A 19870-nucleotide genomic window follows, 5' to 3' on the forward strand; every position below is an offset into this window, starting at 1 on the left:
AGAATGGCTATTGGGAAGACCAATCAGGAGAGGGTTACAATAATCCATGCGGGAAATTACTAGAGCATGGTCAAGCTCCTTGGTAGTATCTGGTGCAAGAAAGGGGCGGATGCGGGCTATGTTTTTAAGATGGAATCTACAGGATTTGGCAACATGCTGGATGTGAGGCTCAAAGGTGAGACCAGAGTCAAGTATGACGCCAAGACAGCGCGCTTGCAAGGATGGACTGATGTTGGTACCGCAAACTTGAAGGGAGAGCGAAAGACGAGGATCAGTATTAGGAGGAGGAAAGACAAGGAGCTCAGTTTTTGAGAGATTGAGTTTCAGAAAGCGGGAGGACATCCAGTCAGAGATGGAAGAAAGGCAAGCAGTGACACGTTGCAGGACGGCAGGGGAGAGGTCCAGGGAGGAGAGATATAGCTGTGTGTCATCGGCGTACAGGTGGTATATCTATGTATATGTGTGTGTGTATATGTGTATATATATATATATATATATATATATATGTGTGTGTGTGTATATAGTGACTGGAAGATGCATTCTAAATAGAAACAAAAAAGATTCTGATTTACTCACTGTACAAGCGGAATCTTTCTAATTGGAACCATTTCCTCTAGATTGTAAGCTCCTTTGACCAGGGCCCTGCTCAATACTTCCGATTTGAATTCATTTGTTTGTCATAACTTACTATTCCATTTTTGTTCTGTTTGCCTGATATGAATTATATGACTAGTAATATGACTACGATGATGAAATCACATATTTAATCATCGTAGTCATATTATAGATCTGTAATATCTAAATGTTAATTCCTTAAACCTTGAACCCTTGGGAAGGTGAGTGTGCTCCCCTGTTTTTTTTAATGTAATGTAATATTTTTTTTTTGTATTGTTTGTAACTTGAAGGCACATATAACTTAATACGTCCTCCATTTCATTATGTGTATATATTAATGAATATACATTCATTGATTCCACCTTCCCTAAATTAAGGAAAGCTTTTAATAAATTTGGTTTCATTTTTCTTGACACTTTCCCATTGTGTTGCCATACATCTCAATATCGTGCTGTGTGCAAAGTAAATCGGGATCTGCCAATAGGTATTGGGCCCCCGGCTACTGAACTGCAACTCCCAAAAGGCTTTGCACGCTCCGGTCTGTCTTCTGCTTTTATTAGCTGTCACTTTGTAGATTTCAGAGAAGCCGTCCTGCTCACTAATCTGTTAATAATTTCAGGGAAGGTAAAATCCCCGTACCCCCAGAGGGCCACAAGTGGAAAGAGGTCCGCCATGATAACACGGTTTCTTGGCTTGTTTCCTGGACAGAAAACGTGCAGGGAATGGTGAAATACATCATGCTGAACGCAAACTCTAAGCTGAAGGTAAACACGTTGTGCGTTATTTATTGTACTTCATTCCCGTACGTAAGATGAAATTGTCTTTTAATTCTCCTTCTATCACACGTGCGGAGGAATGAAGGTTCTACAGAAAGAATGTTGTGTTTCTATATTGGCTGCTGACATGACGGACAACTTCATTCTACTCTCTATGACCTGACCCGAGGTGCTCGTGGCTCTTGGGCAGATACATCAAGCAGTCCATTCCTAAAACTGCTGGTCCACAATTTCCACAATGCAGTTTTACCAAGCAGAGAGCTGCAGGAGTTGTAATTGCTGTTGAATAGTTCTGAATAAGTTAAGGAGATTATTCAGTATTTGTTTAATCAGTGTTGGACGTTGGCGTAATGCAAGGTTAGCCGTCTGCCACATGCACACATTACAGCTCAGTTCAAGGTCGCGGTTACGAGCTATAAGATGTATAGCCCAGAAACTGCTGCTGGTATAATTTCCTATAGTAGAGGGAGATCAGATAGACTGCAGTTTCACATCTCACAGCAGAGCTTTCATCTCTCTCCAGTTACTCAGTGTGTTCATTACTGGGCCTATAGGGATCCATATAGTGCGAATGGAACCATATATCCAAGTAGCAGTCAAACACTAACATTTACCGAGCAGAGTGCAAACGCTCCCCTGACAAAAACCGAGTACTACTCGATACCCATTCCTAACAGAACCCAGGGGAAGATACAGGACTTTCCATAGCATTCTGTCACCGGCCTGGTCTCAGTCGGATAATCCCCCGACGTGTGCCTTTAACTGACCTGGTTTTCATAGACAATCATAACGTGGACAAGATCTGTCCCCGTTAATTACAATGTACATTAATCTCCGCATGACATAAAACGGTCCACGGCTTCCTAACATTGTTACCTTGCTTCAGCGGGTTGTAAAATATTCTTAATAAAACACTTTAGCCTTGGCGTAATCTGTCTCTTAGACGGGGAAATATCTCCCACAATGCATCTGTCCATCTTTCCCTGATTGGGTTCATCTATTCTACCTATGTATCGTTCTATCTATGTATCGTTCTATCTATTGTTCTATCTATCGTTCGTTCTATCTATCGTTCGTTCTATCTATCGTTCGTTCTATCTATCGTTCGTTCTATCTATGTATCGTTCTATCTATGTATCGTTCTATCGTTCTATCTATCCATCGTTTATCTATCTCATTCATCCTGCTGCTAAAGTATTTTCCTTTTTCTTTTTTTGGATTCATAAAATCATAGTAAACTCCACTAGCCTGGTGGGATTAGTCTAGTTGTATAAACGCAGAGGATATTTAGCCCAATATTCTTTCAGAATGAACAAGGTTTGAGAGATCCCTTGGTAATTACATCCATGATAACAGTTCATTACTCATTATATTTTAATCTGTATCGCTGGAAGAGTAAAATCTATATGTATCATGCAGGGAGAGAGACGTGCTGTGCCATGAACAGTTTGTATTTACGTATTCCATTTTATACACTTCCATTAACCAAGCCTATTCCCGACTCCCGTGTCCGGTCTCATCTGCACAACTGGCTCCTGGGCACCAAGTATTGGCACCCAGCAATCCCGGGCTCCCTCCATGCTGCATATTTGATGAATGACCGCGAAACCAACCTCTGGATGTGGGCGCAGGTGCGGCGCTTTGGCTAAGCTGCCGCCATAGGTCTATATCGCTGCATGGACGCCATACAGCCCATCCCATCACTTGCAGACAGATGAGAAACATCTTCCATTTTTATGGCCGCTCGTGAATGCTTAACATTCGTAGCCGGGGTAAATCTCAGCAGGCGCGGAGCATTGATTTCAGTTTGTGGATACGCACAATGAGCTGTTGTCTCTGGCAACCTTGATTATTCGCCGGTTAGTCTCATTGCCACAGGTAATTAAATACAATTTTTATTCCCTGCATTCTCAAGAGGGTCCAAAATATCTTTCAAATAACATTAAATAGCAGCAGCTGTTGACAAAAAAAAACCCAAAAAACACTTGTGCTAGACAGGTGCTGACAGGCGGCGAGAGAGAGCTTTTCAGATTATGTACACGAAAGACGGAACACTGCGTATGTTATTTAACCCTTTCAGGGGAATTCAAACAATTATTTGCTCCTCTGGCAGTGAAAGGTTGTGAATTTAAAGCTCTGTTGTATTTTAGAATCAAAAGGAAAAACTGCTCAGACACTAGTTATTCGTAGCTTCCTTGAGTTCTGTTTTAGACTGTTCTAATAATCATTCTGAACCACACATGGAAGATGTCAATCATTTGGAGTGACAGCTCTTATTTTGGGTCCAAGATAACATTTTCCTTCCTTAATATCCCAGCCTTTTTCCAGGAGCTCTGTTTTAGTGTGCCTGAGAGTATAACAGAGGTTCACAGCAATAAAGTAAATCGGAAACAGAGTTTCTATTTTTCAAATTAACCTTTTTTTAAGAAAACCTCTAGATTCTGTTAAAGGACCACTAACGGCACTCAGACCATTTTATCTCAATTAACTGGTCTGGGTGCGTTGGATTGGCCATCGGTTCGAGTGCCAGATGATGTCTCAGGAGGTGGAGCAGCTGGAAGCACCAAGGGACTTTGAATGATGGAGTAAAGGTAAGTTAAAAACGTTTCAGGTTCTTACATGAAACTGGGGGACCTAAAACAAACCTACAAATATGCAACTATATCGTTGGCAATACAAACCTGCATTCCAATCACTATCGTGTTCTTTTTAATGTAACAAAACACTCATTCAGAATACGTTGGTAAATTTGAACACCCAATGTGTATCGCAGAACACATGATTTTTTTGAAGTTGTACATGTAAATTAGATACTTTAGGTGTGTTCGAAATTACAATTATGGCTACATAAATTATTTTATTACCTCTGCCCCTGGCCACACCTCCAATTGCACCTTATCAATGAAAATGGCTCTGTAACCACATGCTGAGCGCATCTTCCCTGGTAACACTCTCACTGTGTTTAAATCCATTTATCATCTAGACATTAATCGTGACAGTCTGTTTGAACTCTCCTGAACCATATTTCTTTTGTCTTTTTTTTTTTAAATTCAATTTTTAGGGTGAAAAAGACTGGGACAAATATGAAGTCGCCAGGAAACTGAAATGTCACATTCACAGAATAAGGACAACGTACCACGAAAATTTCAAGTCGAAGGAAATGAAAGTGCGCCAGAGAGCGGTGGCCCTATACTTCATAGATAAAGTATGATTTCCCACCATGACATTCTAGGAAGATTATGTTAAAAATTTATAGAATTAATATGAATGTGTACTGTAAACGCCACCTATCTAAGTGTATGGTCCATTGTCCGTATAGGCTAACTTGTCTCGTTGCCTGTTATTGGGTGTTTACCAGACCTGTCGGTTTCACTGTGTATTCCGCTCTCCTCCCCTAGCTAGCTCTGAGAGCAGGTAACGAGAAGGAAGAAGGGGAGACTGCGGACACTGTGGGTTGCTGCTCCTTACGCGTGGAGCACATTAAACTTTACCCAGAACTCGATGGACAAAACCATGTGGTCGAGTTTGATTTCCTGGGTAAAGATTGCATCCGATACTACAACAAAGTCCCCGTGGAAAAACAGGTAAGGAATCGAATTATTACCATATTTACCATAGTGAAAGAGGTGCTAATTTAAAAGGTGGAAAGGTTGTTTGGGTAGGGCCCTCTCCAGCTACTGTTCCAGTATGTCCTTCACGTTTTGTTAGAACGGAGCGTTTGTCCAGTTTTCCCATTGTACAGCGCTACAGAAAATGTTGGTGCTATATAATTAATTGTAAATGTAAACAGTTTTTAACTATTCCAAATAATGATTTTCAATGTCTGTTATCACTGTGCATTAATCTTGGCAGTTGGCACCCCAGTATTTTAGAGCTAAATATGTCTGGCTGAAGTTAATGTGGAAACAAAGTGTGTAAACCTCTACGTGACCAATTGAATTTAAGCAGGACAGTTCTGATTGTTGTTGGGTCCTGTCCCTCCATCCCATTAGGTAACAGAATAATGGCGTTAAAGACCCCCATACAATATGCTATATTCTATATATAATACCATAAACCATTAATATGACGAGGAAGGTACATATGAGACTATAGTGGGAATGCAGAATTTAATGTGTGATTTTACCTGTATCCATTTTGTGGGAAGTTTACCACTCCAAAATGGCCTTTTCTGTGCAGCATGTTTCCCTTCGGCAATTTCTGAAAGATTTTTATAAAAAAAAAAAAAAAATTGTTTAAAAACTCGAAAAAAGAGAGAGGGAAAAAAGGAAGGAAGTTGAATGTCAATTGATTATTTGTTTCTTTTGCGAGGTGTTTAAAAACCTGAAGATGTTTATGGAGAACAAGCAGGAGGGAGACGATCTGTTTGACAGACTCAATGTGAGTATGAGCGTCACGCGACCCATGTCGGAAGCCTTGATTAACACAGATGTATTGAAAGTGGCAGTTCTTGGCCCGTACCATGTGCCAGCAGCTGGTACAAACTCTCTGATGAGAGCGGAACGATCTGCATCTGGTGCTTTGTGATCATCTAATACGTGTAAAGTGTTAGGACAGGCGTGGTAGCTCCCTAGATAAAACACTGCCATCCACAGTATCCACCGGATGATAAGGGTTGTCCTAGAACCGCTGAGATCTGTGCCATAGCCGGGTGATCTCTAACTCGGCACTGTGGGAGTGTTGAACCTTGTCTGGTGTGCCAAACGTCCCGCAGTGGGACATCTTACCATTTACCCTGCACGCTGCGGACACCGTAAAACCTTAATTAACAGCCAAAGACCACATTGCTTTTCTTACACAAGACAGATAAGCACTTGTGGCCTGCTTCAACAGTAAAGCAAATTTGCTATTAATTAGGCCTTTTTGTTTCTGGTCCAAGTCATCGTCAGACTGGCACAAGGAATAGAAATGCACTTAAGAAAATGTAGCTGCGGTTGCCACCTCTGTTGTGCCATCTGGGCGTTCCCTGCGTGCTGCCATCGTACCACTCGGAGATGTTCATTTTAATATGGGGGACCCCTTCATTTAGACACTGTTGTAAAACGTTGCAAAAGACCAAAACAAAAATGTGGTCATCACATTTTCACTTTTTGGGGTTTTTCTTTGAAAGTTTATTACATTTAATGACACCAATATAGATTTTTTTTTAATGATGCATATTGAATATTACTTTATCTGTCTGAGCAGCCATGTTGGGATGAACTTTACTGTTATCTAACTGGCGCTCAATCTAACCTGCTGCTGCTGTGATCACTCTGTGTGAAGCGGCAGCAGCCGGCAAGTTAGGTTGAGCGGCAGTTGGTCAGATAACCGTAAAGTTCATCCCAAAATGGCTGCTCAGAAAAACAAAAAAAGTGACTTTTACTAAAAAAAAAAACAAAAAAACACAATATACATAATTTAAAATAAAGTCTCTTTCAATGAATAACCCTTTAAGAAAGTGAATATTTGATGACACTTGCCCTTTAACCGCAAGGCGTTGGTGGGATCCACTTCATATTTATCACAAGATTTCACTGTCCCATTGATTGTTTTCCCCACGTGATGTGTAACAGAGCAGGAACAGCTAGTTAACATGGTCATTTCCAAAAGAATTGAAATAATATGGCCCTTTATATTTTTTTTTTATATGTATAAATAGACCGGGATTACAATACATACAGTAACATTGCTCTTTTTTTTTTTTTTTTTTTTTTAAATAAAATGGCTATCAAATAAAAAGAATTGCGATATGGCTATGTGAGAATAAAGTAAAGGAGAGCACTCCATCTGGTATGATAAATATGTGTATAACCAGTGTTTTCATGTAAACAAATGTTTGGCCAGATATGATTGGCAATCATTTATATCTGTGTTTCTGCCAGTAATTTTTCTCAATGTAAATATTGTATATTCAGTCGTGATCATATGGATTGCGTTTCGTGCCCTCACATACAGCGAGTGTTTTTTTTTTTTTTTGGCTTTCGTTGTAGGCTTCAGTGCTGAACAAACATCTCCAATTGCTGATGGATGGACTGACGGCCAAGGTTTTCAGGACCTACAACGCCTCTGTTACATTGCAACAACAGCTTGAAGAGCTCACAGACCGTAAGAAACCCCAGGTTTAATTAATCTCGGCAGCCGTCACCTGGCTGTAACATACGGAGTTGGTTTGAATGGGTGGAGAATGGCTGCGTACATGTATACACACACAGGTTGATGGTCAAAGCCACAAATAATCAGAGATGGCACAGCCTAGCGTGGGAGAAGACTCCACATTGCCCCAGATGGCCAGGAGGAAGTGGTCATAGTTATAGTACTATAAGACTCAACTCCATCATGTTAGCCTTTTACACTTTATTGAAAAACAGAACATAAAATTGGATTCAGTTTATAACTTTGCCACAAAAAGAAGGGGGGGAAAAAGCAATCTTGACTCTAAAATGACAGATTTCAGCTTGGATCAAATATGATCTATTCTATCCTTGCATGTTCTGTTTGGTCAGATGTTGCCACAGAATCTGATAAAACAACCTATTCAGACACAGAATTCCAAATCCTTATTGTTTTTTACTCTAAAGAACAAATTCTTGTGTGGTCCAAGGTGACAGGAGTGGGGATTGCCCATTTATAGAGAGGGAATCCATGGTTCAGTGCGCAGCCACACAAAAATGCAGTGACAAATGCAATGCTGTAAATGTACGAAAACAGTGCAAGATTTACTGCCGCATACCCACAAAATCATTTGACGTTTATAATTTAAGTTTAACTGCTTGTGTGCCAGAGTCTAAATGACATATTGCTCTGAGGTCGGTTTATAAAGGTGTCTGTAAATGGACGCTGCAGGGTTTTCACATTAACAGACTGTACCAGGAGCTTTTCTTATTCCAGCCAAGTCTAACATGATAATTATCTTCTCTCCAGCCAATGAGAGTGTCCCTGCCAAGATTCTGTCCTATAACCGGGCCAACAGAGCGGTTGCAGTTCTGTGCAACCATCAGAGGGCACCACCAAAAACCTTTGAGCAATCCATGGCAAATATTATGACAAAGGTAAGACTATGGTGTGTATGTTTATTAGAAATCTCTATACCAAAACCAGACCCTCACCCTGCCATCCTATAGCATTGAAAAGATCATGCCAGGCACCATAACCACGTTAGCTTATTGCACAACACTTGGGAATGTTATGGTCATAGAAAGATACGGGTACCATCTGTCCATCGTTTGTTAAATCATTCAAAAGGTCCACCAGTCTTCCACATCAGTTTGAGGTTTTACAATGACACGTCACTCCGTGAGTCGTCCAAATATTTATAATCTGTGTCTGATGGTACACAAATGGTTAGCAGTGGGGACGAAAAATGGAGACCCTATACCCATAGCCTTCTAACACTATATTCACTACAACAAGCTGTAGTGTTTGTACTTTTAATATCCATTTAATAAATCAAGATATAAAAATTCTAACTAAATCTCAAGCAACAATCCAGCAAATCTTTTTTTTTTTTTTTGTCATTCTTTCTTTTATTGAGGCACATGTTAAATGGGATACAGAATAGAATGAAGGGAATGCACATTCTTCATACAGTTAGGGATCATGCTAACATAATGCAACCTCTCCTATGAGTGTCTGCCTCCTTTTATATTATTGTAACGTTCTAGAATATTACCAACAAGTTTAGCGTACTAACAGTAAAGTACCGTAGTTAAAAGTAAAGTAGTTGAACACAAACGATTCATCAGGTGGGTTATAGCATTTAAGTAACATGAGAAGCAATGCACGTTTTTTATATAAGTGTGGCCGGACCGTCGCTATCAGTCAAGTGGGCGTTATTTGTATGGCCTAGCTTGTTGGGCGAGCTTTGCATATGGTAGAGCTAGTCGCTCTTAAGGTTACAGGAGTGTGGTTTGTATGTAGTATGCCATACTTAAGAGTATTCTAGTAGCGTAGAGTATGATACGGTAGAGTAGGGTACAGCACTGCCTATGGGCTTGGTACAGTGTAGAAAACAAAAGTAAAAATGTACCGGCATTGTATTACCGTGGTGGCTGGAAATCAGGTGTATGGCTCGTTGGGGGCCTATGTGTCTGAGTGCGAGTAGTTAGGCTCGTGTTGTTCCCCTAACCATGGGGGAAGCAGGGGGGGGAGGGAGGTAAAACCCCACTCTTGCGGTTCCTGGTTCATGACCACCCTGGTTTTAGGCTGGCCTAGGTAAGCAGAACAGATTGAAGTAATAACTCTTAACAGTAGTATTGGGGCTAAAGTAGTGTGGATGCGGCCCTTGGTTGTGTGTGTGGGCCTTGACTGGCAGTCTTTCAAGTCCCATTTCGTGGTTCCTGTTGGCGTCTCGGGGTGAAAGGGACTACAGTCGCCGGGTCCCAAGTGTGGCTGCTTGCTAGGTCGTCAGGCGGTGCGGATAGTCCCATTTTCCTGAATAGAGCTGGGGCTTCTTCTGTTGAAGATAAGGTGTGTGCGTTCCCATTGTGGAGCACTCTGAGTAGTCTTGGTGACGTCCATTGGTACGCTATTCCGGCGTTTCTGAGTCGGCTTGTCACTGGAGTCATTGTGCGCCTCCACTGTAGGGATACTGCCACTCCTCGAGGCCGAGGCCTGGGGGTAGGTGGTAGGCTGCAAGCCTCTTTTTCACCCGTTTCAGCCCGGATTTCTGGAAAAACGGCATGTACCGGCTCCTTGTGTCGTGCTGGTGTCGATCCGCAGGTCGGATGGTCGGGTCTGCCCCTGATTTAAGGTGGATTGTGCCGTTTGTCTCGGGAGCTGTGAGTAATGGCGTCCGCTCCGACCCGCGGTTAAGCCCCGCCCCTCCCAGCAAATCTTTTCATTCCTTTTTCTTCAAAATTGTAACTCCCCCCCCAACTTGGGTTTGCTAACTCAAGTCACCCTGTCTCGGGACCTTCCAATTTCATGGCTCACCCAATCTTGTCCTGAATAGCAAAGATACCTACATCGTGGCATGTAACAGTATTAATTGGCCACTTACCATGTGCTTTCTGAAACAGAGATACTTTGGCCAAACGCTTCCCAAATTCTTCCCTTTTCCACCAAAAACTTCTCTTCCTCTATAAACCAGATCATTAAACAACATTGATCCAAAAGCCTATCATTGTCCCCATTGCCGCCGTCCCCTGACTTACTAATGTGGAAAGACTACTCGCCAAGACGCACTCTCTGCCCTGCGTGTCTTCTGTCATTCTAAACAGATTATATTTTGAGTCGAGAATATATTCTGAAATAGAATTCACTCTAGTTTGTACTTGAACATACAATCTTATGTAATAGTATTCATAAAACATATATTTAACATATAAAACTTTTACAGCTTAAAAATAACTCTTTTTATACGTAGGTAAAAGATTTGTTTCATCTATATTTTCCTCAAATCCTTGGAGATTAGCTTTCAAGTAAGGACAGAGACGCCTGCGGCGTAATTGTGTTTTTATTAGTGATTTTCAGACAAATAAAAACTTTAAACATTAAACTGACAATTAAGTTTAAAATGAAAATGGATGATTTCACACTTTAACCCCTTAAGGACCAAACTTCTGGAATAAAAGGGAATCATGACATGTCACACATGTCATGTGTCCTTAAGGGGTTAAACGAACAAACTAAAATCTTCCCGATTTGATTTTCTTCCTTTTTTAGGATCTCCTTTAATTTGCGTCCTCTCCTTGGCGCGTGTTCCGGAGAACTTGCTGTTAGGTTTCACTTTAACACGGTTGTCTTTTGTCAAGAGTGACAGCGTAATCCTTTATTGGTACAACGTGCATTCGATGCCTGTAAATGGCTTCAGCCAACAACATAGCATATTACTTTACAATCTAATTTAGTGATATTGTTTCACATAAAACATGGCTAGCCTCGTCTAATGGCTGGTGAGTGATATTCAGGTGTCATGTTCCTTCCTTTTAGATTGATGCCAAGAAAGAACAGATTTTACTGGCAAAGAAAGAACTCAAGGAAGCCAAGAAGGAAGCTAAAGAGAAAGACAGTGAGAAACTGCAAAAGTGAGTATAACGGCCAGAATGATTGCTGGTGTGTGTTTTGTAGGCTGAATGATCGTGGACGCTCTCCAATTTATGGCCTCTTGTAGTTCTTCAAGGGGTTGCTTGGTATTTTACTTAGGAAGATGATTTAAAGGGACAGTCCAGGCTGGAGCTGTACAATACATTAGTCGTTGCAGTTGCTGTAAATCTCTAGGTTTTACATCTTCAGCATTGCTTACCGCCTAGGCCAGGAAGGGACTCTGCTAATCGTGATAATGCTTTGATATTTTATAGCAGTGCTGAGTTTATCCAATAACTCAATCCACACCAGGGTTTTGGGGACACAACAGGGTTGTCTTTTCTGGGAGTTTTTTCTAGATGTGAGCCGTGTGGCTTCCCAGAATAATGTGTCTATTAAACACTACAGGGACAGAAATAGAAACATGTATTCCTGACATCATTTTAAAAACACTGTTTAGGTGTTCACCCCCTACGTTACAAAAGTGTTAAATTCCCCTTATTTCTAGCGCCACGTGGGTACTGTCTCCTTGGCTGAGATCATCAAATTTGTCAAGGTCAGCCAATTTAATACTTCCTCATAGGAAAGCAAGGGAGGCAATTGTACATGCGCAGCAAAACGCCATGCTGCATCAATCAGCATCTCCCCATAGAAATGCAACTAATCAATGCATCTCTAGGGAGAACGTTCCATGGATCGTGACTGCCACTAGAAGTGGTCCTTGGCAGTAATGCAAACACTGCCTTTTCTCTCAAAAGGCAGTTTTTACATAAAAAATCCTACAGGTACAGACGGACACCAGAACAACGATATTAAGCTGTAATTGTTCTGGTGACTATAGTGTCCCTTTAAGTGAATACATTCTATACAGCTGTATTATTGGAGCTTTATGGGAACAGAACGTGTTTCAGGGAGCTTGTTTAATTGGAAATGTTCTACTGTAGAAATGTAGCAGGTGACCTACAACACCCAGAATGCCATCACACCATGTCTTGCTGTATTTTAGAATGAAAGGGTAGGCTATCGGGGAAAAAAAAACAACTAAAACAAATTCACTAAACTAAATTTAAAAAAAACCTCTTTCCGTGTAGCAAACTATACCCTGTAAAACACATTCTAGAGCATTATGCGTTCTAGAGCAGGGGTGCTCAAAAGGTAGATCCCCAGATGTTTTAAAACTACAGCTACCATGATGCTTTGTCATTCTAAATCCAATTTAAAGGAATGCGAAGCATCAAGGGAGTTGCAGTTCTACAACACCTGGGGATCTACCGATTGGACCACCCATGTTCTAATCTAGAGCATTCTAATTAGTTCTTCCAGTACTGTGAGATATGGTCATTCCAGCCAGGCTAACAAAGTGTGGTTAGGTGATATTTATATTCTGAATATAAATGTATGAACACAGGGTGGTGGAGCGCAAGAAACGAGCGGTTCAGAGATCGGAGGAGCAGCTGATGAGATTGGAGGTGAACGCAACTGACCGAGAGGAAAATAAGCAGATTGCCCTGAGCACCTCCAAGTTAAACTATCTGGACCCCAGAATTTCTGTAGCCTGGTGAGTGACTCTTTATTTTATTTTTTTGGTTGGTTCTTGTGTGCTTTCCATGGCCGTTTCAGTGTTGGACAGCCTAAAAAAGATACTGAGAGGGAACAATTGTTCACAGGGAGAGCTGTGAAAGACAGGCTTTTGTTTGGCCGAAAAATCTACATTTTGTTATTAAAAATGAAATAACAATTAAACCATTAAAATAAAAAACAAACACACCCTGCTTACATTTTCATTGCGTCTGCTCTTTCCTCTACGGCGATATAACGCAAAAAAGTTTGCATCTGAAATCAGCAAAATTACTAGCTAAAATCACCCCGGGGAGTGAGGGCCGCTGTTAGAAGCGCTAATCAGAGCTGTATTTATCTCCCGGCTACTTGGTAACTTTCAGGCTGCAGATAGGAGCTATTTGCTGATTTTCACAGCAGACGCAAGCTTCATTTTAGTTTGGCCTTCTGCTATCTGGGAAGTTAATGGTAACAAGAGGTCGGTCTGGTGATGAGAAGAACGTGGAGTTCTTTGTAAACGGCTATAACTGCTTTCTATGTGCTCAGCCCAACTTGCAGCAAGTTTAAAATGACAAAAATAAGAGTCCTGTGTTTTTCCATTCATATTCCGTATGTCCCTTAAAGTGACCCTAACAAATTCAGGATGGAACAAAGCAAACTTTTAGCCATCATCTCATACAGGACGCCTTTAGCTCTGGGTGCAGAAGGACTGGAAAAGACCACTGCCTTTAAATGCCCCCTTACTTTAACCCAGTATCTCTTTTAACGCGGTGTGTGCCTCTCGGTAACGCAGTGTGCATTAATCAGTCTTTTGTTCTTTTAGGTGTAAGAAGTGGAATGTAAGTCTGGAAAAAATCTACAACAAGACACTGAGAGACAAGTTTGCATGGGCAATCGATATGGCAGACACAGACTTTACTTTCTGACCCAACCCTGATCACTAAGTCTTATTTATTTTAACATTAACATTGATATTTTAACAGTTCTGTATCTGATCTGTAACTACAACGTTGTCATTTGCGGGCTCAGGAATTTAACGTATGTGTTGTGTGGTTCTTTTAACTTTTTATCAATGTTTTGTACTTTGTTAGACTATAATAATAAACATGTTTTAATGAATAGACTCTTCTCAGTTTAAAGAAAAGTGTTCCTATGTTCCTGTCCTATGTGGTCCTTTTTTACTTGCCTGATTTTTTTTTTTTTTTTATATATACTATTAATACAAATTAGATTTATTTTTTGTTTTACATTTTCTCTATCAATTTAAGCAAAGAAGGGAGACACATGCCTGCTTGTCGTACAGCGATCTGGGGGAGAAGCTGCTGGGAGATGCACTATAAAGGATCATTTAAGCACTATAGCATTTAGTATGCCGTAAATAGTCAACCCATTGAGTGCTGGATGTACCTGCAGGGATCTTCCGTTGGATCTCCAGAGCAGCTGATTGCTCTCCCCCAAAGAGATAAGTCTGCCGGGCTTAACTCATATCAGAATGGACAATCTCAGCCAATTCAATTGACTGACTGAGATTGTCAGTTCTGATTACCTCTGCCAAACAGGCGGGGCGGAGTCAAACACTGCCCTAGCCAATCAGCATCTCCTCATAGAGATGTATTAAATCATTGAAGTTCAGCGTCTTCATACTAAGCGTGAAGACGCTGAATGCCGCAATAAACTAGGAAGCACCTCTAGTGGCCTCCTGAGTGACTGTCACTAGAGGTGTTCTTAGGCAGTAATGTAAACACTGACTTTTAGAACAACATTATGCTGTAGTTGTTGTGGTGACTACAGTGCCCCTTTAAATGGACCTTCCCATGGTGCAAGCCACAATCCATCTTTCTTCTGGCATCCCTCTTCACTTCCTGGAGCTTTATCTGCCAGGTGCCGTATCATTATCTTACACTCAGACATGCGCAAGAGTACAACAGAGGTCTACCGACAATCCCACAAGCCTACCAAATCATCATAAGAAGTTCTAATGCATTGCAAGAGAAGTAGTCTATGGATGGCTGTGGATAAAGACCAAATCTTACTTTGTTTGTGGGCAGAAGGAGTCTAGAGACCAAACCGGGATGACTGTATGGTCTTGCTCATCTAAATGGTCCAATGATTGGATGTGGTAACAAATTAAATTTGCAAGAATGTTGACACATACTAAAGAGAGGAAAAGGGGGCAGAGTTTCTCCATAGCAGCAATGTAATTGAAACGGGTAATTGCCTTTAAAATACACGGGTCTCTCTTTCTGCATTGCCCAATTACTCAACTTTATTAAAATGACATCGTAATTTCTAACCCGCTTCTTACACACCAATCTAATTCTGTTCCGCAGCTGCAGGAAACCCCCGCAGTTGTCCTTTTTATTAAAGGTCCTATCAATTTGTCATTTTCACTTGGCAGTGACCTGCTCTGCTGATTTCCCTGCCCGTGTTGGTACGGAAGCCAAATATAATGTGGCAGCAGATCTGCAGGAGAGAAATGAGATGCACATATGTTAAATCACTGACATTTTAAAGCTGTGACTTCACCTGCACCAACAGGGCATTTATTAAACTACCGGTAACTATGGAATTTCAGATTGGTTGCCCACACCCTAACCATAAAGGATTTATTTATAGGTTTTAATTTAAGGGGATGGTTAATTCTACCCGGTAGATGTGACTGGCTGAAACTGGAAAGAAAATAAAACCATTTATGTATCGGAATAAAGCACTTAAAATGATTGAAAATGGTTCTTATGACAGCCAGACGTAGGGCTGTGGCTAGGTGATTGAGGAGAAATATGCTCTCCTGTGGCTTGACGGTGGATTCCAAGAACAGAACAGTAGAACACTGCTAAAGCAGGGCCTAGGTGGAACAGCACCCCCTAATGCTCTAGATCTGTTATATTCAGAAAGTGGAACAATTCTTTTATTTCCTTTACAATCTTCCAGTGCAAGTGGTGAAGGTGAATGAGTATTGTGGGGTGAGAGGGTTAAAAGGAGCTGGGTATCTTACTCAAAACATAATTGTGTCTTAAAACCCAGCAGGCTTCCATGCTCTTGACAGTTGCCACAATGATCTAGACCAGTGATGACTGGTCCCTACTGCTATGTTCAGAGAAGGAGCACAGGAATGCAAATACTGGATGTCTACTTTCAGAATTCAATACTCCTGGGTGTTTGAAAAAAAAAAAAAAAACTGATTACAGGAACACACTGACCTTTACTGCTAACTTCTAAATGGTCAGTTTTGTAATATTAAAATGATTATGTTCTGCATGTCTGTCTTGGGGAAATCTATGTAGTAACGCATCCAAGGAGAGCAGAAGAAACCATTCTGGTTTTAATAGATTATATAATAAATGGCTCATGTAGCTTGCCTTACCACGTGAACAGATTTCTGACAATGATATAATTAGTAAAGAGTATAAAATATCTTACACAATACCCACACCTCATCCCACCTTTTCTCTCCTATGTATACTTTATTTCTGGCTCTGCATTTATCCCGTTGTGATTAACATGTTTCTATGACACTCCAGAACATGGGTGGGGAACCTTCAGCCCTCCAGATGTTTTGTTTTAAATGATTTTTATTTGCCTCGTAATGTAAAAGCAGTTAAAAAACAGGTTACTATATAGAGCATAAGGTTGCCTACGCAGAGGCATAGATGTCAAAAGAGGTGAACATAACCGGTACAGCCATATTAATTAAGCAGGTGTGCACTTTGCGTATTTAAAAACATATCGTCGGGGGCAGGTAGCGCATGGTTCGGTATGTCTAGACAGGTACGTATATCTTCCTGTTTCCCTAGCTGCGATTGTGTAATTAAGCAAACTGTTTGATCAAAGTCATAACAATATACAGTTTTCCCACGCAGGGGACAGTGCTAAAATAGTGCATATCAAATGAGAGAACTGATATGGTGTCATATGTTTGCTACCTCTGTCTCACATCCTGTCTTCAGTGTTGTCTGTGTTGGCATTTTGATTTAAATGTTTTTTTTGTTAATTATGCAAGTATCCAGCAAGTTACGGTATATGGCACATGGTCACCTGCGCAGGGGTTTACATTTCTGACCAGATGAACATAACCGGAACAATTAGTTAAGTTGGTTTGTATTTTGAAGACGTAAAGACAAGATGTCAGGGGCAGGCAGATCATGATTTATTTTGTCTAGATAGGTATATAGGCATTCCTGTTTTCCCTGCCTCGATCATTAGATTTAGCGAAACTTTCAATGAAAAACATAACTTTTCTTAGTTTTCCTGCGCTGGGGATGGTGCTAATATACTGCATATCCTCTAGATCAGGGATGTCAAACCTGCGGCCCCCCAGATGTTGCTGAACTACAACTCCCATGATTCCTTCAATGAAACAGCCAGGGAAGCATGGGAGTTGTAGTTCAGCAACATCTGGGGGGCCGCAGGTTTGACATCACTGCTCTAGATGGACAGACACAGTGCCATATGGTCGCTACCTTCTCCCCCTGTCCTGCCTGTAATAGTGTCTGGTTTGCGATAAATCGTGTTGTTTCAGGTGCAATCCCGTAGGCGAACATAGGTAGTTGTATGGTACAACCTATGCATAGGTTTAGCTCGATTGTGTATGGTATAACTTGATGTGTGTGTGGTACAACGGTTTTGATCCGAGTTACGTGATGGCGTTGGTGGCATTCTAGATGAGGCATCGTGCCCACGCAGGGGCCGTTATATGGATGTGGGGTTTGTACATCAGATTTCTTGTGATTGTAGTCAGCGTAGATGCTGTGTGGTGGTGATCTCCGTTAAAGCTGAGACCGGTGTTTCCTACGTGGTATCCTGTTCGGGGTGGGGTTCACCTACTTGGTAGTCAGGTGTGTATGGGTGGCGTCCGTTGTTGGAAGAGTTGCTTGTTGGGATACATGTGGAGTGTTCAGCTTTTGAGTGGGTGGATGTGTAGTTGAGTGGCGTGTATGTGTGGTGTCATGGGGTTAAGGCGCGTGGTCGACAGTTGTCCTTGGCTCTGTCTTTTACGGCTGAAAGTAGGTATTTGTAGGGAAGGTCAGCTGTCGGTCTATGTCAGGGAGAGTGGTAAGTGGGAGAGGGAGGGGAAAGAGGGTTGTACTGGGGTGGGGGGGAGGAGGAATGAAGGTGAGGAAGGGAGGTGTGAACGTGTTGCCTCTCCGGCGTGTGCGGTTTCCCCAGTCACCGCCCCAGTTCCCTCCGCCCCGAGAGCTCGTCCAGTAGCAGCTGCCCGTGCGCTCCGTATCAGGTGTTCAGGTTGTGGTTAACTGGTTCACAAACTCGGTTGAGGTGATATGTCTCAGCCAGTAGAACCAGCGCTTTGTGTGTTTTTCGTTTGCGCGCACTGTGGTTGCCTTCAGGTCTTCGAATTTCCTGGTATCCTCCACCTCCTCTACCCATCTTTTAATTGGGGGAGTGCACGGTTGTCTCCAATAGATGGGGATGATAGCTATCGCCACCCTCCAGATGTTTTGGACTACATCTCCCTTGATGCTTTGCGAGCATTATGAGAAATGTAGTGCAAACCATCTAAAGGACCGAAGGTTCCCCATCCCTTACGGTGCAAACTTATCCAGATGAATAATCTTATCGAGTCCTGTGTTACTCACGTTTGTCAATGCATGCACCATCATTAAGAATTATGTGTTAAAGAGTGTCATGTTTTACCTGCAAAATAACATCCAGATAACTGGGAAAAACACAAAGCGATAATTCTGTAGTGTGAATATATTCCACTTAAAGGAACACTATAGTATTAGGAATTCAAAACTGTATTCCTAACATCAGTGTCCCCCCAGTAAAAAAAAAGAGTTAAAGCCGCCCTGATTGCAGCAACAATGTCTATCTGTGCTCATTACCTTCCCCATAACAAAGCACAACAACTCAATGCTTTCCTATGGGGTTGTGCTTGACGTGCATATCTTGAGGACGCCCAGAGTCGTTTAACAGAGTCAAACTCTATTAAACAGCTAGAGGCAGTGTTCGCACTGCAATGTAAACATTAAAGGACACAGGAACAGTGCACCCAGGTGACTTCAATGAGATGATGTGTCCCTTTAATAAAAGGTAAAAAAATTACCACTGCACCATGATAAAGTCTGTATTCAGCTTTATTATACATATTACGGTAGCAGCAGGTGATAATCAGAGCACAGACCTATTGTAGGCCAACACAAAATGCTGCCTTCTCGTATCTTCCTGCATTTACACAACTATAGATCTTTACAAATAATAAATTCCAAGTTGGCCCTAAAACTAGGTCTCTGTAAGGTTAGTCTTCCACCAGGGGGCAGTGTAATCAAAAGAAGTTGATTCAAGCCTTGGTAATGGTAACACTGCACTGAGTTTATTATATCACGAACAGCTATTATTCAAGATCTTTTTACTCTTGAAAAGATGCACAATATGATTTAATAAAAGGTGTTTCGCTGAAAAATATGGCTTGTTACACAAAGAATTATCAGAAAAGTGAGAAAAGAAGAAGTTAGGTGAGTTTGATGCAAAAATAACAATGCTAATGGATGAAAGTTTCATGGGTTAGGATTACAAAGGGAATGACCAACCCCAGGCGTTACGCTGGTTATCTGGATCCAGCAGTGTTCTATAGTAATAGAGTTTTGCCAATAGTCGATAGAAGGTTTGGGATCTGTGCTCTTACTGTCCCCGAGTGGCTGATGCACGTGGGATGTGTCAATCCTTTCTACTACCCAGAAAGCCAACTAAGATAAGGGTGGAAACTCTATGCAAACGTTCTTTCAGACTCGTTTCTAAAGTAACTTTCCATATATTTCCAGATAACATCACATAGGTCCAATCACATGTATTTTAAAGAATGCGATGAAACAGCGAACCAATTGCACAGATAATAGCAGGTCAGAGAAAGGCAGACATTAATCTAACACAGGAAGTGATGGAGGAGAAGCCTGCTACCT

At 41.4% G+C, this 19870-nt stretch overlaps 1 protein-coding gene across 1 annotated transcript in view; it reads left to right on the forward strand.

Moving 5' to 3' along the window:
* Nucleotides 1-14000, forward strand: part of LOC134578611 (DNA topoisomerase I, mitochondrial-like) — a 93796-nt gene extending 79796 nt beyond the window's left edge. Inside the window, exons 11-19 of the mRNA XM_063437589.1 lie at nucleotides 1235-1379; nucleotides 4453-4596; nucleotides 4790-4975; nucleotides 5703-5771; nucleotides 7364-7478; nucleotides 8295-8422; nucleotides 11304-11398; nucleotides 12805-12954; nucleotides 13777-14000. Coding sequence (XP_063293659.1) covers nucleotides 1235-1379; nucleotides 4453-4596; nucleotides 4790-4975; nucleotides 5703-5771; nucleotides 7364-7478; nucleotides 8295-8422; nucleotides 11304-11398; nucleotides 12805-12954; nucleotides 13777-13879 — 1135 coding nt within the window. The 3' untranslated portion in view covers nucleotides 13880-14000. The remainder of the gene's footprint in view (nucleotides 1-1234; nucleotides 1380-4452; nucleotides 4597-4789; nucleotides 4976-5702; nucleotides 5772-7363; nucleotides 7479-8294; nucleotides 8423-11303; nucleotides 11399-12804; nucleotides 12955-13776) is intronic.
* The last annotated feature ends 5870 nt before the right edge of the window (nucleotides 14001-19870 follow it).

The sequence above is a fragment of the Pelobates fuscus genome, chromosome 12, assembly GCF_036172605.1.
Source record: "Pelobates fuscus isolate aPelFus1 chromosome 12, aPelFus1.pri, whole genome shotgun sequence".
NCBI lineage: Eukaryota > Metazoa > Chordata > Amphibia > Anura > Pelobatidae > Pelobates > Pelobates fuscus.